Source organism: Callionymus lyra, chromosome 16 (assembly GCF_982586985.1).
Source record: "Callionymus lyra chromosome 16, fCalLyr1.hap1.1, whole genome shotgun sequence".
NCBI lineage: Eukaryota > Metazoa > Chordata > Actinopteri > Syngnathiformes > Callionymidae > Callionymus > Callionymus lyra.
Window position 1 is genome coordinate 7,429,299 of NC_141833.1, and position 20,327 is coordinate 7,449,625.

At 38.2% G+C, this 20,327-nt stretch overlaps 1 protein-coding gene across 1 annotated transcript in view; it reads left to right on the plus strand.

Moving 5' to 3' along the window:
- Positions 1-7,418: 7,418 nt before the first annotated feature.
- Positions 7,419-20,327, plus strand: part of slc1a7a (solute carrier family 1 member 7a) — a 29,007-nt gene continuing 16,098 nt past the window's right edge. Inside the window, exons 1-2 of the mRNA XM_087810733.1 lie at positions 7,419-7,619; positions 16,924-17,003. Coding sequence (XP_087666859.1) covers positions 7,479-7,619; positions 16,924-17,003 — 221 coding nt within the window. The 5' untranslated portion in view covers positions 7,419-7,478. The remainder of the gene's footprint in view (positions 7,620-16,923; positions 17,004-20,327) is intronic.

Sequence of the window (20,327 nt, forward strand, 5' to 3'; positions counted from 1 at the left end):
CCCAATCCCAGCCACTGCACGTAAGCGGTTAATTAAAAGCAACAGACATGAAAAGCCCTTATTGCTCAAGGCCGGAGTCACTTCGTCAGAGGAGGAGAATTCTTATTTACTTCAAATTTGTTTGCCACAGAAGCGGAAATGAAAGAAACTCCAGCAGCGTTAGAATAACAAGTGATAAATGTGATAAATATGACAAACCTAATGAGGAGGATTTATCCCATCACAAAACTACTTTTTCTGTGAGTAAATGGAATGGTTCCAGCGACTTGGTAAAGATTTATCTAATTTATTCTGCGTTTATTATTACTGTCTAAAAAGGTTTTTCTTCTGAAGCTGTATTAGCCTGTACTTCTTGACAAGTCAGGATGCTCGTTTTGGTTAAGTTTACTAAGCTGAAAAAACGGTAAAACACAATGTGCATATGGGGCAGGGATGTGCGGTCAGGGGAGGCAGGTGAGGCAGTGCCTCACCTCTCAATGCGCAATCCATCACAAACTCCTTTGATACATGCAATTGACGCGCGCTGCCTTGCCGTATCTCTGAATGTCGCCAATATAATGCCAACAGATACGTTTATTTGCCTTGATTTTCCACATTCTGGCTGATGTCTTTTACCAGTAATGTTTAATGTTCGTAAGGGTCTTATTTAGTTTCTCTGTTCGGAAATACAACTGCAATGAAAAGGTAAAGCTTGAGGCACAAACTAAACTACACTAACTAAATACAAAAGAATATTAAAAAAATACATTTTGGCCTTAAATCAAATGTTTGATTTTTTCACGCTTATATTTACATAAAGTCTCATATTCAATACTCAATATTTATCTTTTCATGACAATAATCTTCTTCTAGCCAATCACAGAAGGCCCCACGCAATATGAACCAATCAGAAGCAACAAAAAGCGGGTCATTACAGTATCACTACTACTAATTTAGCGTCGCATTAAGATGTATTTTTATTTCACTATGTTTTCTTTTTTTTTTTTTTTACCATTGTTGCCATTTGTATTCTGCAGTTCATTTAAAGAACAGTACATAGTGCAAAAAACATTGGGCAGATTTGTGTGCTTTGTTCATTTCTAATGGGAATATATTTTGAGCAATATTGGTAACCTGTTCCGGTAATAGAGAATTGGATCCAAGACCAGCAGTAGGTATAAGATCTTAGTCAGGCTGTAGCTGAGTTTTTTGCAGCACAATAAACTGCCAGGTGGCAACGGAGATTGACAAGGACGAAATACCTTTGTTCTGCGTCTATAGAAGGAACTCAACCGATGTGAAGCATTAAAAAAATTCTTTATGACCTGTGGTCGTACGATTCCTATATGCTTGGTCACCTTTTCACAGTGTTCTTACCCAAAGAATGTGAAAAGGAACTAAAAGTTCTGAAGGATACTTTGCATTGAATCCGACTGGTTGCATTTAAAATCAGATTCCACCTTGTTGAACGGCGACATGCAGGATGATTTTACGCTACAATGGAGAACAAGTAGACTACATTACTCCTAATTACTTCACGCACAAACTCATTCAACTCATTCATTTCAATGGGGAAAATCAACTCATGTTTCAACTCCTTTGACCCACTACATATACTTTTACTACCAATTCCACTACTTCTTCCACTACTACTTATATTACTTATACTACTACTACTTCTTATTTAATTACTAATTCTACTACTACTTTTAATTTTCTACTACTTCTACTTTTACTACTAATTCCACTAATACTTCCACTACTACTTCTACTACTACTACTACTTCTACTTTTACTACTAATTCCACTACTTCTACTTTTACTACTAATTCCACTTCTTCTACTTTTAATACTGATTCCACTACTACTTCCACAGCACAGCAGGGCCAGCATTCGCACTGCATTTTCTTCTGGAAATGCTTCTCTTTCTATTTAGAAAAGTTTTTTTTTTTTTTTTTAAGAAATGCAAAGATAAGTGAGAGATGTTTACCATTGTTAGCGTTCAGCTTCTACACAAAATGAAAGTATAATACCCAACGTAAAATCGTATTGTTTCCAGGTCAGGAATGAAAATGATAGACTTGGTGCAGTCTCAAGAAGAGTTATTCGGGGATTCACAGTTTTAATATTGGACGCCCTGAGCCCAATAACAAGATGACATGTTATGTATTTTGTGTTTTTCTTTTTGGTGGGTGCATTTTAGACTAGTTGATCCTTCATCATTTCCACCAGGGGTCCCCGACCTTTTTGGTTTATATTTCAGAAATGTATTCACGGACCGATGTTCAGATAAAAATACAATTAAATGCATCAAATAAACATCTCACCATCACGCTGCATTTTTAAGAGCTTTGGACTGGTTTCAACAAGACGTTTGTGTATTTGTATCTATGCATGTTTGATTATAACAAATATTAAAAGACCAAGCAGCTGGTTTTTGCCTTCGGGAGGTCCAGGACAAAACCACACCTAGTGTCCATCAGAGGCGACAAAGTGGACATAGTGGACAACTATAAGTACCTCGGTGTGTGGCTGGACAGTAAACTGGACTGGTCCTGCAACACAGACCATGTGTAAAAGAAAGTTCAGAGTAAACTGTACTTTTGAGGAAACTCCTCTGCATGTTCTACAAGTCTGTGGCGGTCACGCTTCGTCAGTTAAAGGAAAGCTCATGGCGAGCAAGATGGTTCACAGGTTATGTTGCCATTGCCATTGTTACTTGTTGCCAAACCCTCTTCAAAAAGCCTGAGTTGTCCCTTCCAAATCAAGGTTTATCTGTACTGGGCCCCAGCACTAAGATCTAAGAATCGTCCCAACAAAACTAACCCCACACTTTGACATGGTGGCGAAAATGGGAGACTAACAGAACTGTTCCCTCTCTCAACTAGTTTAAAGGGTTTCCCACCCCTATTTTTACCGTCAGGATCCCCCCAGGGTAGTGTTCTGGTCTTGGCTAAAGCGGTCTTTACCACAAGTTCAAGAAGTGCGTTTGTAGCCAAATTATTTTTCAACTCTGTCAGTAAAAGTCAAACCAAAATTAGAATATAATCAATTGCAAAAACGTGTAAACCTTTTCAAATGATTCTGATAACCAAGAGACTTGTCGGTTCAAATCCTGTGATCTTGATTCAGCACCACTTTATTCAGAAAGGTACATATAAGAAACGTCCCCAATCCTGTGGCGAGCGGCAGCTTCACAGCTCAACTGACCACCTAATAACAAGACAAAATGGTTTTGTATTTGTAAGGTGTGACATGGTTTTTGCAAATTAACAAAACCCATCCAAACACTTAAGTCTATTTTATTTTTTTATAATTTCTATTCCAACTGTGACTTCCACAATTTAAGGCTCATTCTTGCTGGGCTGCTGGGCTGTCAGTGGCAGCGTGCGGGGAACATTACTGCGTTTGGTCAGAGCTTTCTGAATAAAACTTTTTTTTTAAGTCAAATTAAAAAAAAAAGAGACTCTGAACACAGCACGAAAGAAACTTGATGTGCTTGTGTGATAGATGCAGGATAAAAAGAAGACAAATCGTTCAAAGTGATGTTGTGTTTTGTTTTTATTTTTTCTCAGGTATTAGATGCAAAATATTTTAATAATTCTGTAGATGTGGTTCCATGAGATAAGTGGCTGTCTTTACATGGAGGATTTCATTCATTTTCATTAACAAAATGCCACGTGAAAAAAATGCTCTTGTGCCATAACAAGCTTTTATTTGATGGATGATATTACTCTAATTGTAATCGCAGATGCCACATCTGGTGCGCGGCTCCTGTGTAATCCGTGAGCGATCTTTTTGACAGGCTGTCGTCTGCAGCTGAAGAAATCCAATAGCCGTCCTCTGCAGGCCTTCACTTTCACCACGGAAACAAAACAAAAATGAGGTGCATCTTATGATAAGGTGAGGAGTAGGATTTCCTACTATCTCTTGAAAGGCTTCGTTTTTTATGAGGTGCTTGTCCAATCTCTTTTCCCTTTGTGAAGCACTACCGCATCATCTCAGTCCCCGTGTCAAGTCGCTCACCATTTCAAGATTCCTGTTGCATCAATCTTACACCATCTCTTACAATACCCGCTCCCTGAAGAAAGTGCTCGATGGTATGGCAGTCGTTGTGCATACCTTCCTTGTGACATTGTTTTGTCGTTTTGTTTCGCTCCCACTCGGACCCAATTGTTTGTAAATATGAGGGTCTCACTCCCCAGATGACATGTCTTTTTTTTAAGTAAAACAAATTTCAACATCAATGACACCATTTAGAAAACTTTTCTAGCTTGCCCTTAAGTGTATTTTGCGTTAAAAACATACAAACAAACATCAGCTACTTTCCATACCCCTTAGAAATCTTGGGCTGTGACTCGATTCTAGGTAAGGTAAGGTAAGGTAAAGTTTTACCTTAGGGTAAGGTAAAGTTTTACCTTACCTTACCCCTTACCCCTACAGCCCCTATCCTTTCGTCTACCTCTAAAAAACAAGAGCCAGGGCTAGTGGTAGAAATAGTTCACTAAGAATTTAGACTGTCCTACCCCTTGCTACGTCATCAGTTGTTGTTGCTGACTGAATGTTATGTGGCATTAAAACATGTTTTGAACAAACAAAAGAGTGTAACTAGTATAAAAAAGTGAACTAAAATAGTTTATAAATGTACATTATATATATATATAAACAGTACACAAAGATTTCTGCAGGGCAGACAGACTTTTAAACACAACTGAAAACATAACTGTGTAAAAATGTTGCAGTTGCAGGGCTCCAGGCTCCCGTTGCTCGCAGGAAGGAGTAAGCTTGACTGAAAGGAGCCTCTGGACATGTCAAAGCTCAAAACAAAACACCTTTCAGACAGTATTAATCAATAGAACAGAATTTAAATAATGTTTTCTTTCTTCCGGTAACAAATACCTGACGGACTGGTTTGGCTGGCTTGCTGACCAGGGGTTGGGTACCACTGTCCTAGAGGACAGAGACACATGATATATAAGCAATGGTTTATTTGTACAAGTGATTTGTGGTTGATGGTTTAAGCATAGGTGAGAGACACAGAAAACATCATGTGGGATTGTAGTTGGGATCCTCCCTCTGAAAAGATGCTGCCTAACTAGCTATCATTTCAACAGATGGCAATTTACCTGAGCACCTCCTAAATGCTAAATCATTTATAAAAGTTAGCAGCTGTTGTCTCCAAAACTGCTCCACATTTAAAGGACCTGAAGCACACACATGAGGAGCGCGATATTTGTATTAATACAGGCTTAAAAATACATATAACAATATCTTTATCTGTATTTTTAATAGACATAAAAGCAACATACCTTGTACTTTTGCTTGAAATATTCCTAGTTTTGGAAGCTTGTCTGTCGTTTCCTGTAAAGCAACGACGGGAACATACAGATTAGAGGAACACTAATATGACATGTTTAACAAATGACTGCTCTGGCGATATATATGAGCATAAACACAATAATAACATTTTAGTTCACGGTTCAGGATATGAAAAGACTTCACCTCATTTGCCGCAACGAGAGGATCAATAATAAACTTTAGTAAACACATCAGGAAGACAAACAAGAAAGTACATCTGGCAAAAAGGTAACTTGGGTATATTGGTGCCGAAACCTTGTCGCACAACAGAATGTGACCCGATGCAATTTGCGACCCCGACCCAATTTCTGTGACCGCCAGCGGGGATAGCGCTGCCGCAAGACTTTCTCACTCCTTAAGTAAAATTTTACAATATCGGCTCAAAGGATTTCTGCCATTTATGTCACTATTTAACAACAAAATTCCCTTTATTTTGGTATGTAGTTTGGCAATTTTGGTCAAAGGATCGCTGAGATATCGCCGCATAAAGTTGCGAGACAGCTTGTTTACGCGAATTACACCGGGATAAGGTCACGCGACTGAACTCCCTAACTTGAGTGTCGATAAAAACACCTCCCTATAATAGTTTCGCAATTGCTAAAATGTACAATAAACGTATAACTATTTATTATTTTATTGAGACACTATTCACTATTTTAACTCATAAAATCATTACTTACTTTTGCAGTCACAAGAAACCCTGAAGCGAAGTTGCTTATATACAATATATCACATATCGGATAGTTTATTAGCAAGGAGTTTATGCTCTTTGTTGCGTAATTGCTTCTCCATTGTCACAAATTCACAACATTTCTTGCTAAATCCTCCCTCGTTTTCAAGGGATATCTGGCCCTACGACTTGTCCCTTCATCCAACGGATAATTGGGACACCCCTCCATCTCTTGGCCACCCGCAAAATGGAGGGCGAAACAGAGGGCTAAGAATTAAGATCGACAGTATGTGTAGTATTGGGACAGAGTATTTCGCATTTCCCACTGTCTCCGAACTGACACACTCCAAAAAAACACCAATTACTCCGAGTAATAATAATCCCAACCCTTAGTTGACACGAGGTTGATTTTCTACTCCCTTCAAATTTTGATTGAAACCAAGACATGGACACAAAAAAAAATCGTCACGCATAATATACTATACAGAAAAATTAGTTTATTTTCAGTAGAGTTGACCCCACTGACCACTCAAAGTGAGTGCCTTGCCTCCCTGATCACCTACAACATGAATTATTATTCAGCCATCTAAGATTTCTACCTAACATTAATAATGTCTAAGTTTTGACCACTAGTTTAAACCGCTTTCTTTATTGGTAAAGGCAGATAAATGTACTGGCACAAAGCACCCCATCTAGAATATCAGCCAATATAGCCGCCACTGCTACTAGCATTGTGCAAACATTGACCTCACAATGGTTAATAATATTTAAAATGAAAAAAAAGGCATCTCATTGATGAGGTCAAACCCAATGTTGAATTTTGTGACCCCTTAAATGTAAATCCGTCCACCAATTCTCAAATGAATATAGCGTCAACTGCGAGTGTACTGGTGTACGTTTCATAATAATAATTTAAAATTTACCGTTTTATCTAAACATGTGGTGAATTTGACTTTGCATTTGCTCCAAACGATCCACCCTCCAATTGTTCAGAGAGCTCTGTAATCCGGCCTTACATCTGAGTCGTGCAGCTCGGCCTAATAGGATCGTAGTATTAACCCTGATGACAATACCACCAGCTGTTGCAGAGCCCCCTGTTGGCTGCTGGCAGGATCTGCGACCGGGCCAGAGAGCTGCGGAGGGAGGTGGCTGACGGAGCAGGAGACCGGGTAGCTTTTCTGGGATGCTCTTAGTCTTGTGTAGAATAACCACGGATGCAGCTTGGTGCACAGATCGTGGGACTTTCTCAAGTGCTTTATGTTGTTTGGAGACATCTACCTCTTTTCTTAACCGAGCGCATTCCCAATTGCGGCTTGGACCATCCTAGACCACCTTCTTCTGCACCGGGCATTTCCTCTACGGTGCTGGTGGCACTTTGACCGGGTCTATATGGCTGAATAAGAGAGTGGTTTTCTCGGAAGGGGGGTTTCGTGAAGTTGCGGTCAGGACCAGGACAAGCAGGCGGAGGAGAATGGCTGTGGCTCTGGACGAAGTCTGGGGACGGGTGAAGAATGTCTGCAAGCAAAACGGTCTGCTCATCCTGTCGGTGTTGGCCGTGGTTATCGGCTGCCTCCTGGGCTTCTTTCTCAGAGGCAAGCAGCTTTCGGAACAGGTAAATGATGCCAAGTACCCACAACTTATCCCCTAAATCTCCCCCTTAACTACCCCTCCTCAGAGAAACGAACAGCACAAATGCTAATACAGGGGATTTACTCTTAACCCACATCTGCTTCCTTAAACCGCCGCCCGACGTTTTAGCGAAATTTTCAGTTCCCCGGGGACATATGTTTGCTGTACACAGATTTCGCGGAGATTTATCATAATGGCAGCGTTTAACAATCATTTACTCATGCACCAGTGCACCGAAGCATGGTTCATTCCCCTTCTGACTGTTCACCACAATAGGTTACGACAACCACTACTTTGGTGCAAGATAATGGACCTTGAAAAGCCAATTCAAGGGTGCAGATCTTCAACTTCTGTTATTATGATTGCAAGCAATCGATTGTCGAGATTAACCTTGATCTGTTTACATTCAGATAAAAGAGATTTCCAGCAGGAGATTCGTTTTCAAGTGGGGGACAGCAAGTCAACAACGTAAAATATGACTTATATAATTCACACGGGTGGGAGTGAGTATTTCTGGCGTTTGTTACACTACGCCGTTTTTTTTTTTTCTCCCTTTCTTTCATTTAACAACTTTGTTTAATCAAGTCTGACACTTGACACACACAACAGACGTCGACGACACACCATTTTAAATACACTTCTTAACCATATAGATGCAACGTATCCACAGCACGATCCCAAAATGATTATGTGACTGTTGCGCTCTTAAGCTAGCAACGTTAAAGCTAAGCTCAACAATGGTAGATATTGGAAAACAGAGTTTATGAACCGATTTGTTTGGTTTTCATTTTTTTCATCCCTCATTTAAACTTTTGAACTCATAGCTTCTTCTTATGAGCTCAATTTTTTTAAAATAAACCACTGTCACTGATGTTCTTGGAAAAACCCATGTCTCTGTTCAGCTTCAGAATAGTAAATGAAACACATTCACGGTTTCCTCGACCACAAATTACCCTTCAATGTCCTGGAGATTGCTTTTTCAGTTTTGCTCGATAAGAGAGAAAGAATTCTTCAGTTCCTGAATGTCACGACATTAAAACAACCTTGAATAGAACTGAAGGAAGGTAAGACTGAGCAGTGCTGCTCCAAAAAGGAGTGCCAACTGTGAGTCTTGCCAACTGGGACACGTCAAATCAGCCTAGCAAAGAGCTAATCTACAGACGCCGATTTAAAATATAAATAGATCAATGATTAACAAGCAGTGAGAAACATTGTCTGCTTTCAAATGTGTATTACAAGGCAACTAATGCATTCATTTAAGTGTCTCTTCAATTGATCTTGGACCTCTATTGTATCATCAGTATGTGTCTTTTTATACAAAACTCTTTTCATTGAAATATTGACAATAGAAAATGTGCTTAAGCCCCGACCGCTTTTTCTGGAGATATTGTTTACCATAACCACACCCACTCTGCTGTGATTGGTCAAACATCAAGATTTGTTACACAGACTCCAGGAAGTCTCCACCACCAAGGGGCTCGTTCTATAAACAAAGCTGACATGTTTACAGCTAACTGGAGGAGGAGTGAAGCCATTATTACATCACACTGGGCTTCGCTCCCATAACCTCTTGTTCGCCGAGATTTCAGACAGAGGAGAACTTTATAAAGGAATAAGTTCAAAACATGATCATGACGAGGGACTTACTGCATTCACATTTGAAACATGTGAATGGGTTTTCACTTTAGTTTTCCTTTAAAGGATGCTCTTTTCATGAAAATATTCTTTCTGGTTTTCAAAATCTGTTTTGAATATTTAAGTCAAGAGTTCTTTTCACACACCACGATACATTTTCAACTCTGAGAGATGGAATTGGTTGCTGAGATGAGGCTTCACTGGCCTCCTTGTATAAAAATGCAAGACTAGAGCTTTTACATTTTGTTTAACCAACTCACCACCTTTCAGATCATGACGTTGCGACCGGATCTTTTTGTTCCTGGTAAAAATCGTACAGATAAGAAGAATATAATTGACTTTTGACTTTAGTCGAAAAAGTATCTTTTCCATAATGCAAATTAAAAAAAAGACAACAAATTGTCATTTCTGAAAAACAACAACATAAATTAGCTGGTTAATGTCGCATAAAAGTGTATATCTTCCATTATGTCATTTTTTTAAAAGCCCTACAATATATAGGTATTATATGAAAAAAAAAAAGAAGCTTTTTATTATTTTTATTTTTGGTTTATGTCAAATAACAATGTATCTTTTTCGTTCTGCCATTTAAAAAAGAAGCCCTACAGATATAGTCTTTTTTTAACCGAAAGCAATGAAGTAAACATTCACAGCCACAAACCATGAAATCTTTGCAATCCATGTTTTATCTATTTGTTCATTTTTAATTGCGTTTTCCTTTTTCCGAGCTCAGCTGAGATATCCTCGCACTCTTCCCTCTTCCTCGGACCTCACTTCCTCTGTGACTTCCTCTAGTTAGACAACGAGGAATTACAATCAGTGAAACAATGACAGAAGTTGATGAGAAAACCAGACGCTGTTTGGAAACGCATCGGGTAATTCCTAGGAAACCGACCGTGCCAATCAAACCGAGCCGGCGGTGAAAAAAGCTGTGCACAGTTGGGTTTAGTTAATGCCCCTGAACAATTATTATCGTGGCCAATACACCAGCGGGGAACTGATGATTAAATAATGTGTAAATAAATAGACCACAGCATTGATGGGAATTTACTTCCATTATTCCTTTGTATTTCTAGTCTGTTAGGGATCCGAGCGAACAGCGTCGATTTTAAGAAATAAAATAACAAAAGATGCTTTTTGATAAGACAATACGAGTAAATCACCATCAGTACGTGATCAGTACGACCATTTCGGCACGGTTGACAGCAGGAAAAAACACTTGAATAGAAAAGAGATTTGTCTTTTGTCGACAGTGACAAGCTCACGACAGTTACTTGGAGGCAAAAAGAAAAAAAGGTCAGAAAATATCCAGTCAGTCTTGTTAAAATGCACGAGTGGGTGACATCAAGTTCTCGAAATTGCGCACCACGTTCGCTGCATAAAGTCCTACTTCAACAGACTTCGCCTACACACCGTTTAAAATACCGTCCTTAACCGCACAGATAGAAACATGTGCAACACATTCAGAGCAGGATCTCGAAATGATTAGGCGACTGGTTAGCTTGACCGCCGCAAGATCAAGGCTCAACTGAACAACGCCCGCCAACCATTGGAAAACCATTTGTTTCTCTAAAGATATGATCTTGTAAATGAACCAATTATTTTTTTTGTTTTCCATACGTTCTATTCATTATCTGTTCTCAAGTCGTGACCACCTTATTATGAGCCAAAAAACAAACAAACATCAATTACAATCTCTGAGGTTCTTGGCCTAACCCATGTTTCTGTTCAGCTTCGGGAAGGTCATAATAATACATTCACTGTTTTCCTCGAGAAATGACCCCCTTTAACATCACGGATCTTGCTTATTTATTGCATATTGTCAGGTTTTACTGTCGGGGGAGAGAAAGAATTCATTCGCTGCCGCAGAACTTCTCAAATAAATGAAAAGGTCATTAAAAGTCGTGCAGAGAGATAATTGGACTTCGGTTCGCTGACATCTCTCGCTGAGGCGTGCTCAAATATTTAACTTTGCCGTCTCCGCCGGCTGCGGCTCTTAATCAAATCTGCATTAAATTACGACCTTTTTGTCAAGACCACAAAAGAAGGGAGATTGGATTTCAAAATGAAAGGTACTTCTTTTTTTATTGAAAAAGCTTGTTTTTGATGGGTCGTGTTCTCGAGAGGTTATACAAAAGCAATATTGGTAGCTTTATGGCTTTTAATGTCAAGGATTCGCTTTTAATCTAAAAACATAATTCTGCTACTGGAGGAAAAAAGGATTCTCTGAAATTAGACATCATTTGTGAAGACGCTGAACGATAGTTTAGAAAAGAATAAATCAGCATAATGACCTAAACTGACATGGATAACCAACTTAACATGATCTTATAATTGAAATAATTGTTTATGTGATCGTGGTTTTAGGGTATGCTGCTTTTTAAACATTAAAAGTATCAAATAGATCAAATGCACTTAATTGTCGGTAAATATCAAAGTTATTGTGTAATTGTATACATTTAAAAGACAGAAAAACAATCTTTAACACGGTCGTCTATACAACTTAGCATCTGGTGCGTAGCTTCGGGAATAGAACCCTCAATGGACAACATTCACTCGTCATTGTATATGGTCAAACTAGTTTCATACAAAATGCATGAGACAAGCAAATAAAACTAAGAAAACACACGTTATATGCTTATTGAAGATACTTCCTAGAGCCAATCAGAAAGCACGATACTGACAATCAGTTCGCGATGATGGTAACGTCTCTACCGTACAAAATTTGATCCAAAAAACAAACAATAATTGGCAGCAAAATCCCATATTATAAAGATAAAGAAAATGTCAAATCAAAGCTACAATATTACATATATATACAGCAGAAAAATACCTGAAAATGGAACGGTACCATTATATTAATATTGCATATTTATCCCCTCTGAAAAGACAGCATTGAAATCATAAGATAAATGTCCATAAATATGTTTGTGAAATGTGCTAAAGAGTCTGGACAACCATCTTTTCCAATGATACCGGGGGTCCAGTTGGTCACACAATGCTAAACAATACAGTAGTTTTATCGATATCTCTTTAAACAAGATATTAAAGTCAGCCGAGGATGATGGGAAGTGCATGTTTAGCTTTATGTGTACTAGTATTTTTTAAAAAAAGGAGAGTCAATGCATCATATTCCTGAAAGGTTGAGGCGACATCAGCATTCAATTCCGAAACTAAAAGAGTCGGTTCTTTGTCGTTTCGCAAGCTCTAATGAGGTTCTATATATACGCCCATTTTGCCGAGACACGGGAGAATAAGGCATTCAAGGCCGCCTGAATGGTTCCAATCCACGCTTCACTCATAACTTAGAAAGCTTTCAGGTCAGAAAAAGGGCTGACTCTTAGTGGGGGGGATGTAAAGAACAAGCTTTCCTCCACCTTCACGGCTCCAGGGTCCTGAAGTGGTTACACAACCCTTCAGATCAGACTCGGGCACGATAAACGGCTGCGACAATTTGATCCACAGTGGCACATTTTGAGGGATCAGACCGCTGAAGACCGCTTCATCTACTCATAATTTGGGGTTAAAAAAAATGAGGAAAAAGTACAGAAATAATTTAGAAAACGCAATAGATTTTGGAATAAATAAGGGGAAAAAAATGGTCTATTTTTTTGGTAAATATTACAAATATTTCCGCCTTTTTTTCTGGTTATTTGTGCATTTCTATCATCACACATGTAGACAACTCAACATGAGTCGCCTCGGTCAAGAGTCGCCCACAGTTAATCTGACGTGGTCGTAATTGTCCACCAAATGTCAAACCGAGCCAGTCAGTGAGTCGATTCTGATGTTTGCAGATGTCAAAGCTCTGTGCCAGCTGTGTTTGGCCTCTCGACGCAACACAAGGACCCACACACATGCACACAAACACATTTATTTGAATACCCTTAAAGCTCCCGAACGCACACAAGGACACACACACACACACACACACACACACACACACACACACACAGCGATTTGACCCAAAACGCTCGGCTCTCTGAAAGGCTTTTACTGTTCATCTCACGGCACAGATGTGCGGTACTTAAATCAAAATCACTCCTGTTCAACTTTGTGTTGTCGTGTCGCATCTCGTTTTTCCGACGTACAAAAAAAACAAAACAGAAGCGATCGCTCTTTAATTAACGCAACAAAGACGTTTCTCCATCGAACTCCGAGTCGATCGATCTTAAATTAACCACAACAAAGCTTATCTTGTTTTCCTTCTACGTTTTGATTTGATTTTCTCGGTTACTGTTGTTCACTTTTTTGTCAAGTGTTAGGATTCAACCCACACACTTAACCTGACTCGCGGTGGTTCAAGGTCACCACATAAATAAAAAAAATTACAATTCCAAAAGGAATAGCGAATAAAAATCTGGATTTTTAATACAGAAGTCAAAAGGTCTTGAAAACTAAACTTTTGAACGCCTCCAATTTGCTCTCACTTTGAAATTCTTTGAAAACTAATCTTCTTTCAAAAGTATGCAGATTAAATACAACAAAAAGTACTTTTATTTTAATTCATTGGAAGATCTTGCCGAGAACTTTCCAGGCGAGCTGTTCAGATGAAGGGTTTGACATTTTTGACATAAACAAAATCGACCTAGGCAGGAGGTTTATATCGTCTCCGAGTATCAATTTATCTTAAGTTATATCGGTGTTTTTCATCTAAAATAAAAAACATTTTTTACTGGTATTGTTGACCTCTATAATCTCTTTTCCTCATCTTGTCTTAAACACCGACATCTTTTTAGGTCAACATCTCAACATGAACATTAATCTACTTTGATTTTTATAACCATCTGGTCGGCGACACATGAAAAGACTTTGTGGGACTCGCCATTTCTTCACTTTCTGGATCTGTTGCGATGCAAGATGGATTTTTGAGTATAAATCGTGCCTCATTCTCTCGCACCTTCTCCATTCTTTGGCGAGTTCGTCAACGAAATAAAATTATTTTGACATATTGGACATTATACAGACTCGGGTTCTGGTTTCCAAAATCTCAACTCAAATGAGTATTGAGTCCATTCCGAGAAGTGGGTTTTGCTACAGATTTTTTTGGGACGGTCTGTGGAAGTAGTGGTAACAAAATAATCTGTGCGACTAAAACATTTTTTTTCTAGATCTCTGAGAGGTTGTTTTTGTTTTTCTGGGTTGTTGGGGGGGGGTTATGCATCGATTATTGAGCTTAGACACAGAACAAATCGCTGAACTTTGGTGATTTCGGGCACGTTTTCGAGCATTTGGACATTTCTTTTAAATACAAATAAGAGTCTGTATACTGCTCCCGGGGGCTGGAGTGAGTACTGACCAAAATGTAAAATGGGACAGAGAAAAGGTGTAAAATTGGACAGAAGAGAGGTGGTGGGGGGATTCTGAGCCTCATCCTATAATTTATTTTTATTTGATAAATAGAAATAATAAAATAAAAATAGAGAAATTAGACGTAGAAAAGTAGGTCGACAACCGTCATTACGGTAACCTCTGCTATTGGCCCCCCCCCTTAGAAAAATCATGTTTTAAATAGTTATTTTACTTATGGATCAGATCATTTCGGTTGTCTTGCACACTTGCGCGCACACGAGACACAAGAGCTAAGTTAAGAACGACCTTTAATCGGATCATTCCGGCTTCAATGACTTTGCTTCGACTCGTGCCGTGAAGGATATTTTTAGAGCGACGGTCGATTCGGTTGAGTCGAGGTCAGATTGTACCGAGTCACGACAAATGTGAGCGTAACCTAAATCCCGCGGGCTAATGACTTTAAGCGGGAGCAGGTGAGGATGGACTTTACGACGGGCGAGAGAGGAGAGTCCAGGGATCACTTCCCAAGACACGTGTCTCTCAAGCTCCCGGATCGCTGACACAGAACCCGTCGATCGGGTCAAATGACCGAAAAGCCGAAAAGATCGGAGCCGAAACAAAAGCAAACACGATTAGATTTCGACCGTTGAATTTTGTCCGTTTAGAGAGACTCCTGCAGTGCATCATGGGACATATGAAGTATAATGATTTCATTTCATTTCCTAAACATTTCCGTTATAGATATTTTCTGCAGTACATCAGCTTCCTCCACTTGATCAACTGAATGAATTATTAAGTAAAATATCACAAAGAAATGTTTTGACAACGTACTCTATTTAGATTATTTATCATTCTCTGATTCTAGTAAGCTGGTGAGTATAAGCCTCTTTTTATTTTAGGCCATCATTTTATAATTACATTTCAAGAAATATATCTGAATAATATTTTTATTATTATTATTATTATTATATTATTATTATTTATTTGGGTTATTTTTATTCAATTTATATTTTCATGCCACATATAGAAAGAAAAATATGGAATAATTCTTAATATTCTGGCATAACTACAACATTTTCTCTCCACCATCTGTATTTTTCCTTTAACCTTGTGTTATCTCAGGGTCAAGGTGACCCAAAGCCCTGAAAACAAAAGTGTTTGTGGTGTCCCTTGTGTTGTCTCTGGGTCAAGGTGACCCAAAGCCCTGAAAACAAAAGTGTTTGTGGTGTCCCTTGTGTTGTCTCTGGGTCAAGGTGACCCAAAGTCCTGAAAACAAAAGTGTTTGTGGTATCCCTTGTGTTGTCTCTTGGTCAAGGTCAACAACCTCCCTGGCTTCTATAAAACACATATGCAGTGATGGAGGTCGATCACCTTGATCCACAGACAAAGCAAGGGATACCACAAACACATTTGTTTTTAGGCCTTCAGGTCACCTTGACCCAAGATTTTTTAATTTGGCATCTTTGCATTCCAGCCTCTCATAAAAATCCCTTTTGGGAAATTACAAAATAAAAAAATGTCCCTTTCTTTCCTCTGAAGTCACTTCCATCCGTTCCACCCTGCCTCCACCCTCTTCTTCGCCGCCCCCTAGATCCGTCCTTGACTTGTGGATGTCGACTAAAAGTTTGAACTGGGACTTTATTAAATGCCATTAAAAAAGCTTTTGTGAAAGCTGAAATTATTTGTCTTGCATATAAAAGTATTAAAAAATATTTTTATATTTTGAATGACACAAAAGGCTCTTTGATTAAAAAAACAGTTTTTGACGCCAGTTACCTTCGGGAGGAGAATTTTTTTTTTTTACCTTTATATCGTTTTGTTTTTTTTCCCCTTTCAGTTTAAATATCAACTGAGGTCATTTTCAAAAGAAACGTTTCTGATTTTCAGTCATTAAAGCGAATTTTCGACAGTTTTTAAAATCGGTCCAGACATACATTTGGTTTATGCATTTTTAGTTATTGTTTTTTGGTCGTAAAGTAAAATTGGTTATAAAACTATCTATCTATCTATCTATTAAAAGGTCTTGCAGAGCTAGCATCACTGGCGGCGCAGTGGTTAGCTCATTTATACATTTTTTTGTTTTTAATAAAATCATGCTTTAGTTTCTTGGCAGAACTTTTCCATCAGTATTAATGTTAATACATTGACGTCATCAACCGGCAGCAGTTCCATTTTTGTCTGTAAATGAAGTTTTTACTTTATTTTTCACATTTCAATTTTAAGATTTCCTCAGTTGGTTACTAAGAGAGGAGCTCATTTTAAATCTTTCGTAACCAGGCAACAAGCGTAGCTCAACAATACATTTTTGTGTCGACAATTGTTCTAAGTATCTCTCGTTCTTTGTTCTCTGACATTTGCAGGAGGTGAAGTATTTCCAGTTCCCTGGAGAGCTGCTCATGAGGATGTTGAAGATGCTAATCTTGCCACTCGTCGTGTCCAGGTAGGCGGAGCTTCTCACACTTTCAATCAACAGCTGGGAAATATATATATATATATATATATATATATATATATATATATATAAAGAGACAAAAGATGTTTGAATCTGGAATAAGCCAATGAAAGGGCAGCCTCAGGTCACATGGTTGCCTGCACCTGTGAAACCATTATAAAAACAGGGGGTTAAGCCCAAAAGAAGACATAAAAAATTGACTTTTCGATGGAGATTAAAAAGTGCCTTTCATGGTGAAACAATGTTATTTTATTACATATTATTTTTGCTTTATTCACATTTTATTTTGAGATACTTTAAATAGATTTTGAATATGTGACGCTTGTATAAGTAACTTAATATTGGGAGGGAAAAAAAATGTTTAAAAGAATATATTTTCAATAAAAATATCAAAAGGAATGCTCAAAATTACTTTGAATTACGAGACATTTCCTCTAACGGAACAATTTGGAACTCATTTTAATTGAGTGACATTTCTTTTTTTTACATTTCATCTGAGCACAGATTCTGTTTGACGACAATTTTTTATATTTAAGTGTGAGTGAAAGTTAATAATCTCCAACTTAAGTCTGATTTGAAAACATTTTTTAAGGATATTTTTAATAGATTATTTCATTCACATCTACTATATTTAATATCTGTGTTCCTTACCTGTCAAAAATATTTAAAAAAAATAAGAATTCCTGTGTCATTTTATAATTTGATAAAATTAATCTTGATTTCTTCAAATCGAAGAAACAATAACTTGTTTTTTCTATTTGATTTACTTCATTTTAACGTTTTGTGTTAAATGAAGCGACTGGAGTTCTGTTAAAGAATCAATCTAACCACTTAATCTCAGGAATTGCTCTTGATCTGAAGTGAACTTGTTGCTCAAAACTCCACCTGAGTGGGAGTCGAGGTTCCAACTGCGACCCGGTGACACCAGAAGAATTGAATAATGAATTCAAGGTGAATTGCTTTCTGAGCAGATCAACACTTCAGGTCATTTGACGTGCGAGAAAGATTTGTTTCCTTCAAGCTCTGCTGCGGATTTTTCAGCCCATTTCTGACAAAGCATCATGTCAAGTTCATCTGGTGACGGACATGCTTTGGTGGCAAAGGTGTTTTTGCATTGGAATGATTCTCCTTAAAATATGAAGGAAAACAACATTAAAAAAAAAAGCAATTTTACGATTAATGTGTTAAAATGACCAAAACTTTAACTTTAAACAAGCAAAAAAAAAAAGTGTTTATAAATGTTATTGTATATACAAATCTTACATGTTTTAGTAATATTTACTAAGAACATGAACAACTTTCCAGAAAGTCTCATATATTAGACATGTTATTTTATTCCATTAAAAATGCCTTTGATAATATACAACATGAAATGTTACTAAAACTATAATTTTCTTGTATAAAAAGTAACATGTTTATACCTCCATTTGACATGACTTCCAAAACCTTGGAGGAGCCGAGGTCAAGGAGTCAAATCCCGACATCAAGTTTAGGAATCTGACTTAAACGCTTTTACTTAAACAAAGAGCAGAAATCAGATCTGGTTAAAGTTGCACGTTTTACTTGTACAAGTGAGAAAGTACAGAGTTTACATGTCTGTCTGAATTACTGAAGCGCAGAGCTGTTGGTTTTCCATTATTTCTTCTTTGTAGTTTCACAAACTATTTTACTCCAAACACAAACTTGAATGAGTTATTATCTTCAAGGTCAGGGTTTACTCTTTCAAAGACATCTGTACTCCCACCTTTAAGTACATTTGATAGACATTCTTTGGCTCAGGACTTTCCCCGACACAGAAAGAAGATAAAAGTAATGCGCTGACTGAACCAAAGAAACACCCCGGTCGCCCGGCAAAGTGCCCGTTGACTATTTGTAGCCCAAAGCTCCGGTCGCCTGCATGAGGCCGTCGCTCACACACAGTTTCTCCGAAACAAATCATGCAAACTCGCATGGTTACATGCAGGCGCTTTGTGCCATAAGCTACTTACAATCTATGCACCAGCAAAGTCTGGATGAGAAGTTAATCCCTGCCGAATCGCTCTGTCTGCCCCTGACCACTGCCTGCACGTCACTGCTTCTGACGGCAAAATCCCCCCCCCCCCCCCCAAACCCTCCCTTAGGTCGACGGTGCAGATGTGGTCGTTCATTGGATGGTGTTCAGAGGAAGTACCATGACATCAAAGAGGTCCAAACCCATGGTCTGCTACTGATGATTTTCATCGCTCATGTTTAAAAATTCGAGACAAACAAACAACTTTCATCATCAAACAACATCCTCATTGACTATCTGCACTTGAACAACTTTTAATTGTGGAAGAACGGGTCAAAGACAAAGAGCAATTTTGGTCGACATTGTTGTGGAAGTCAAATATAAGTGTTTTATTTGACCCTCCATTATCCAATTAAATCAAGCTGGAGATGCAACAATTAATATGATTATATATGCAGCTCGTAATTACCTCTTCATTTCATTTCACTAAATCAAGGATGGATGGATGGATGGATGGATGGATGGATGGATGGATGGATGGATGGATGGATGGATGGATGGATGGATGGATGGATGGATGGATGGATGGATGGATGGATGGATGGATGGATGGATGGATGGATGGATGGATGGATGGATGGATGGATGGATGGATGGATGGATGGATGGATGGATGGATGGATGGATGGATGATGATTTCCTTCCCTCCCCCCGTCATACAAACGTTTTCTTCCTTCGTCAAGTCTTTCTATTCGCCCCTCAATACAGTCAAGGGTATATTGTGTGGCTCCTTGAAAAATTGACATAGCCCTTAATTATTTTATTTTTGTTCTCTACAAATATCGTATGAAATATAGTTTTTTATTCATTTTTTTCCCATTTCTCAACACCCTCATACGTTTCAAAATGTTCTTTTATAAAATGGCCCACACAAATAAGCTGATGAACACCAATTGAAAAAAAGAGCAGTGGACACTTTTCTAAATCAGTAGAAGCCTTTTTGTGTAGAGATCATTTTTGTAATAATAATAGTTGCCACTCCTATCCTTCTGGTTATTCAAGAACGCTCGATTAATGAACATTAAACCCCAAAAAACTGTTGCAAATAAAGAGCCTTGAGCTGTTTCTGCAGCTGATGGACGGTTTAGCACTTCATCAGTGCCATTAAATATCATCTAAATCCTCTACAAATGTCATTTCAAATGCTGATTACTGGAGGTTTTTTTGCTACCATTTTAGAAAATAAGCTTCCGAGTACTGCCGTCTTCTAGTGGTTTTTCAGGAAAAGGGAGAAGATGAAAGATTGAAGCGAAAGAAAGATG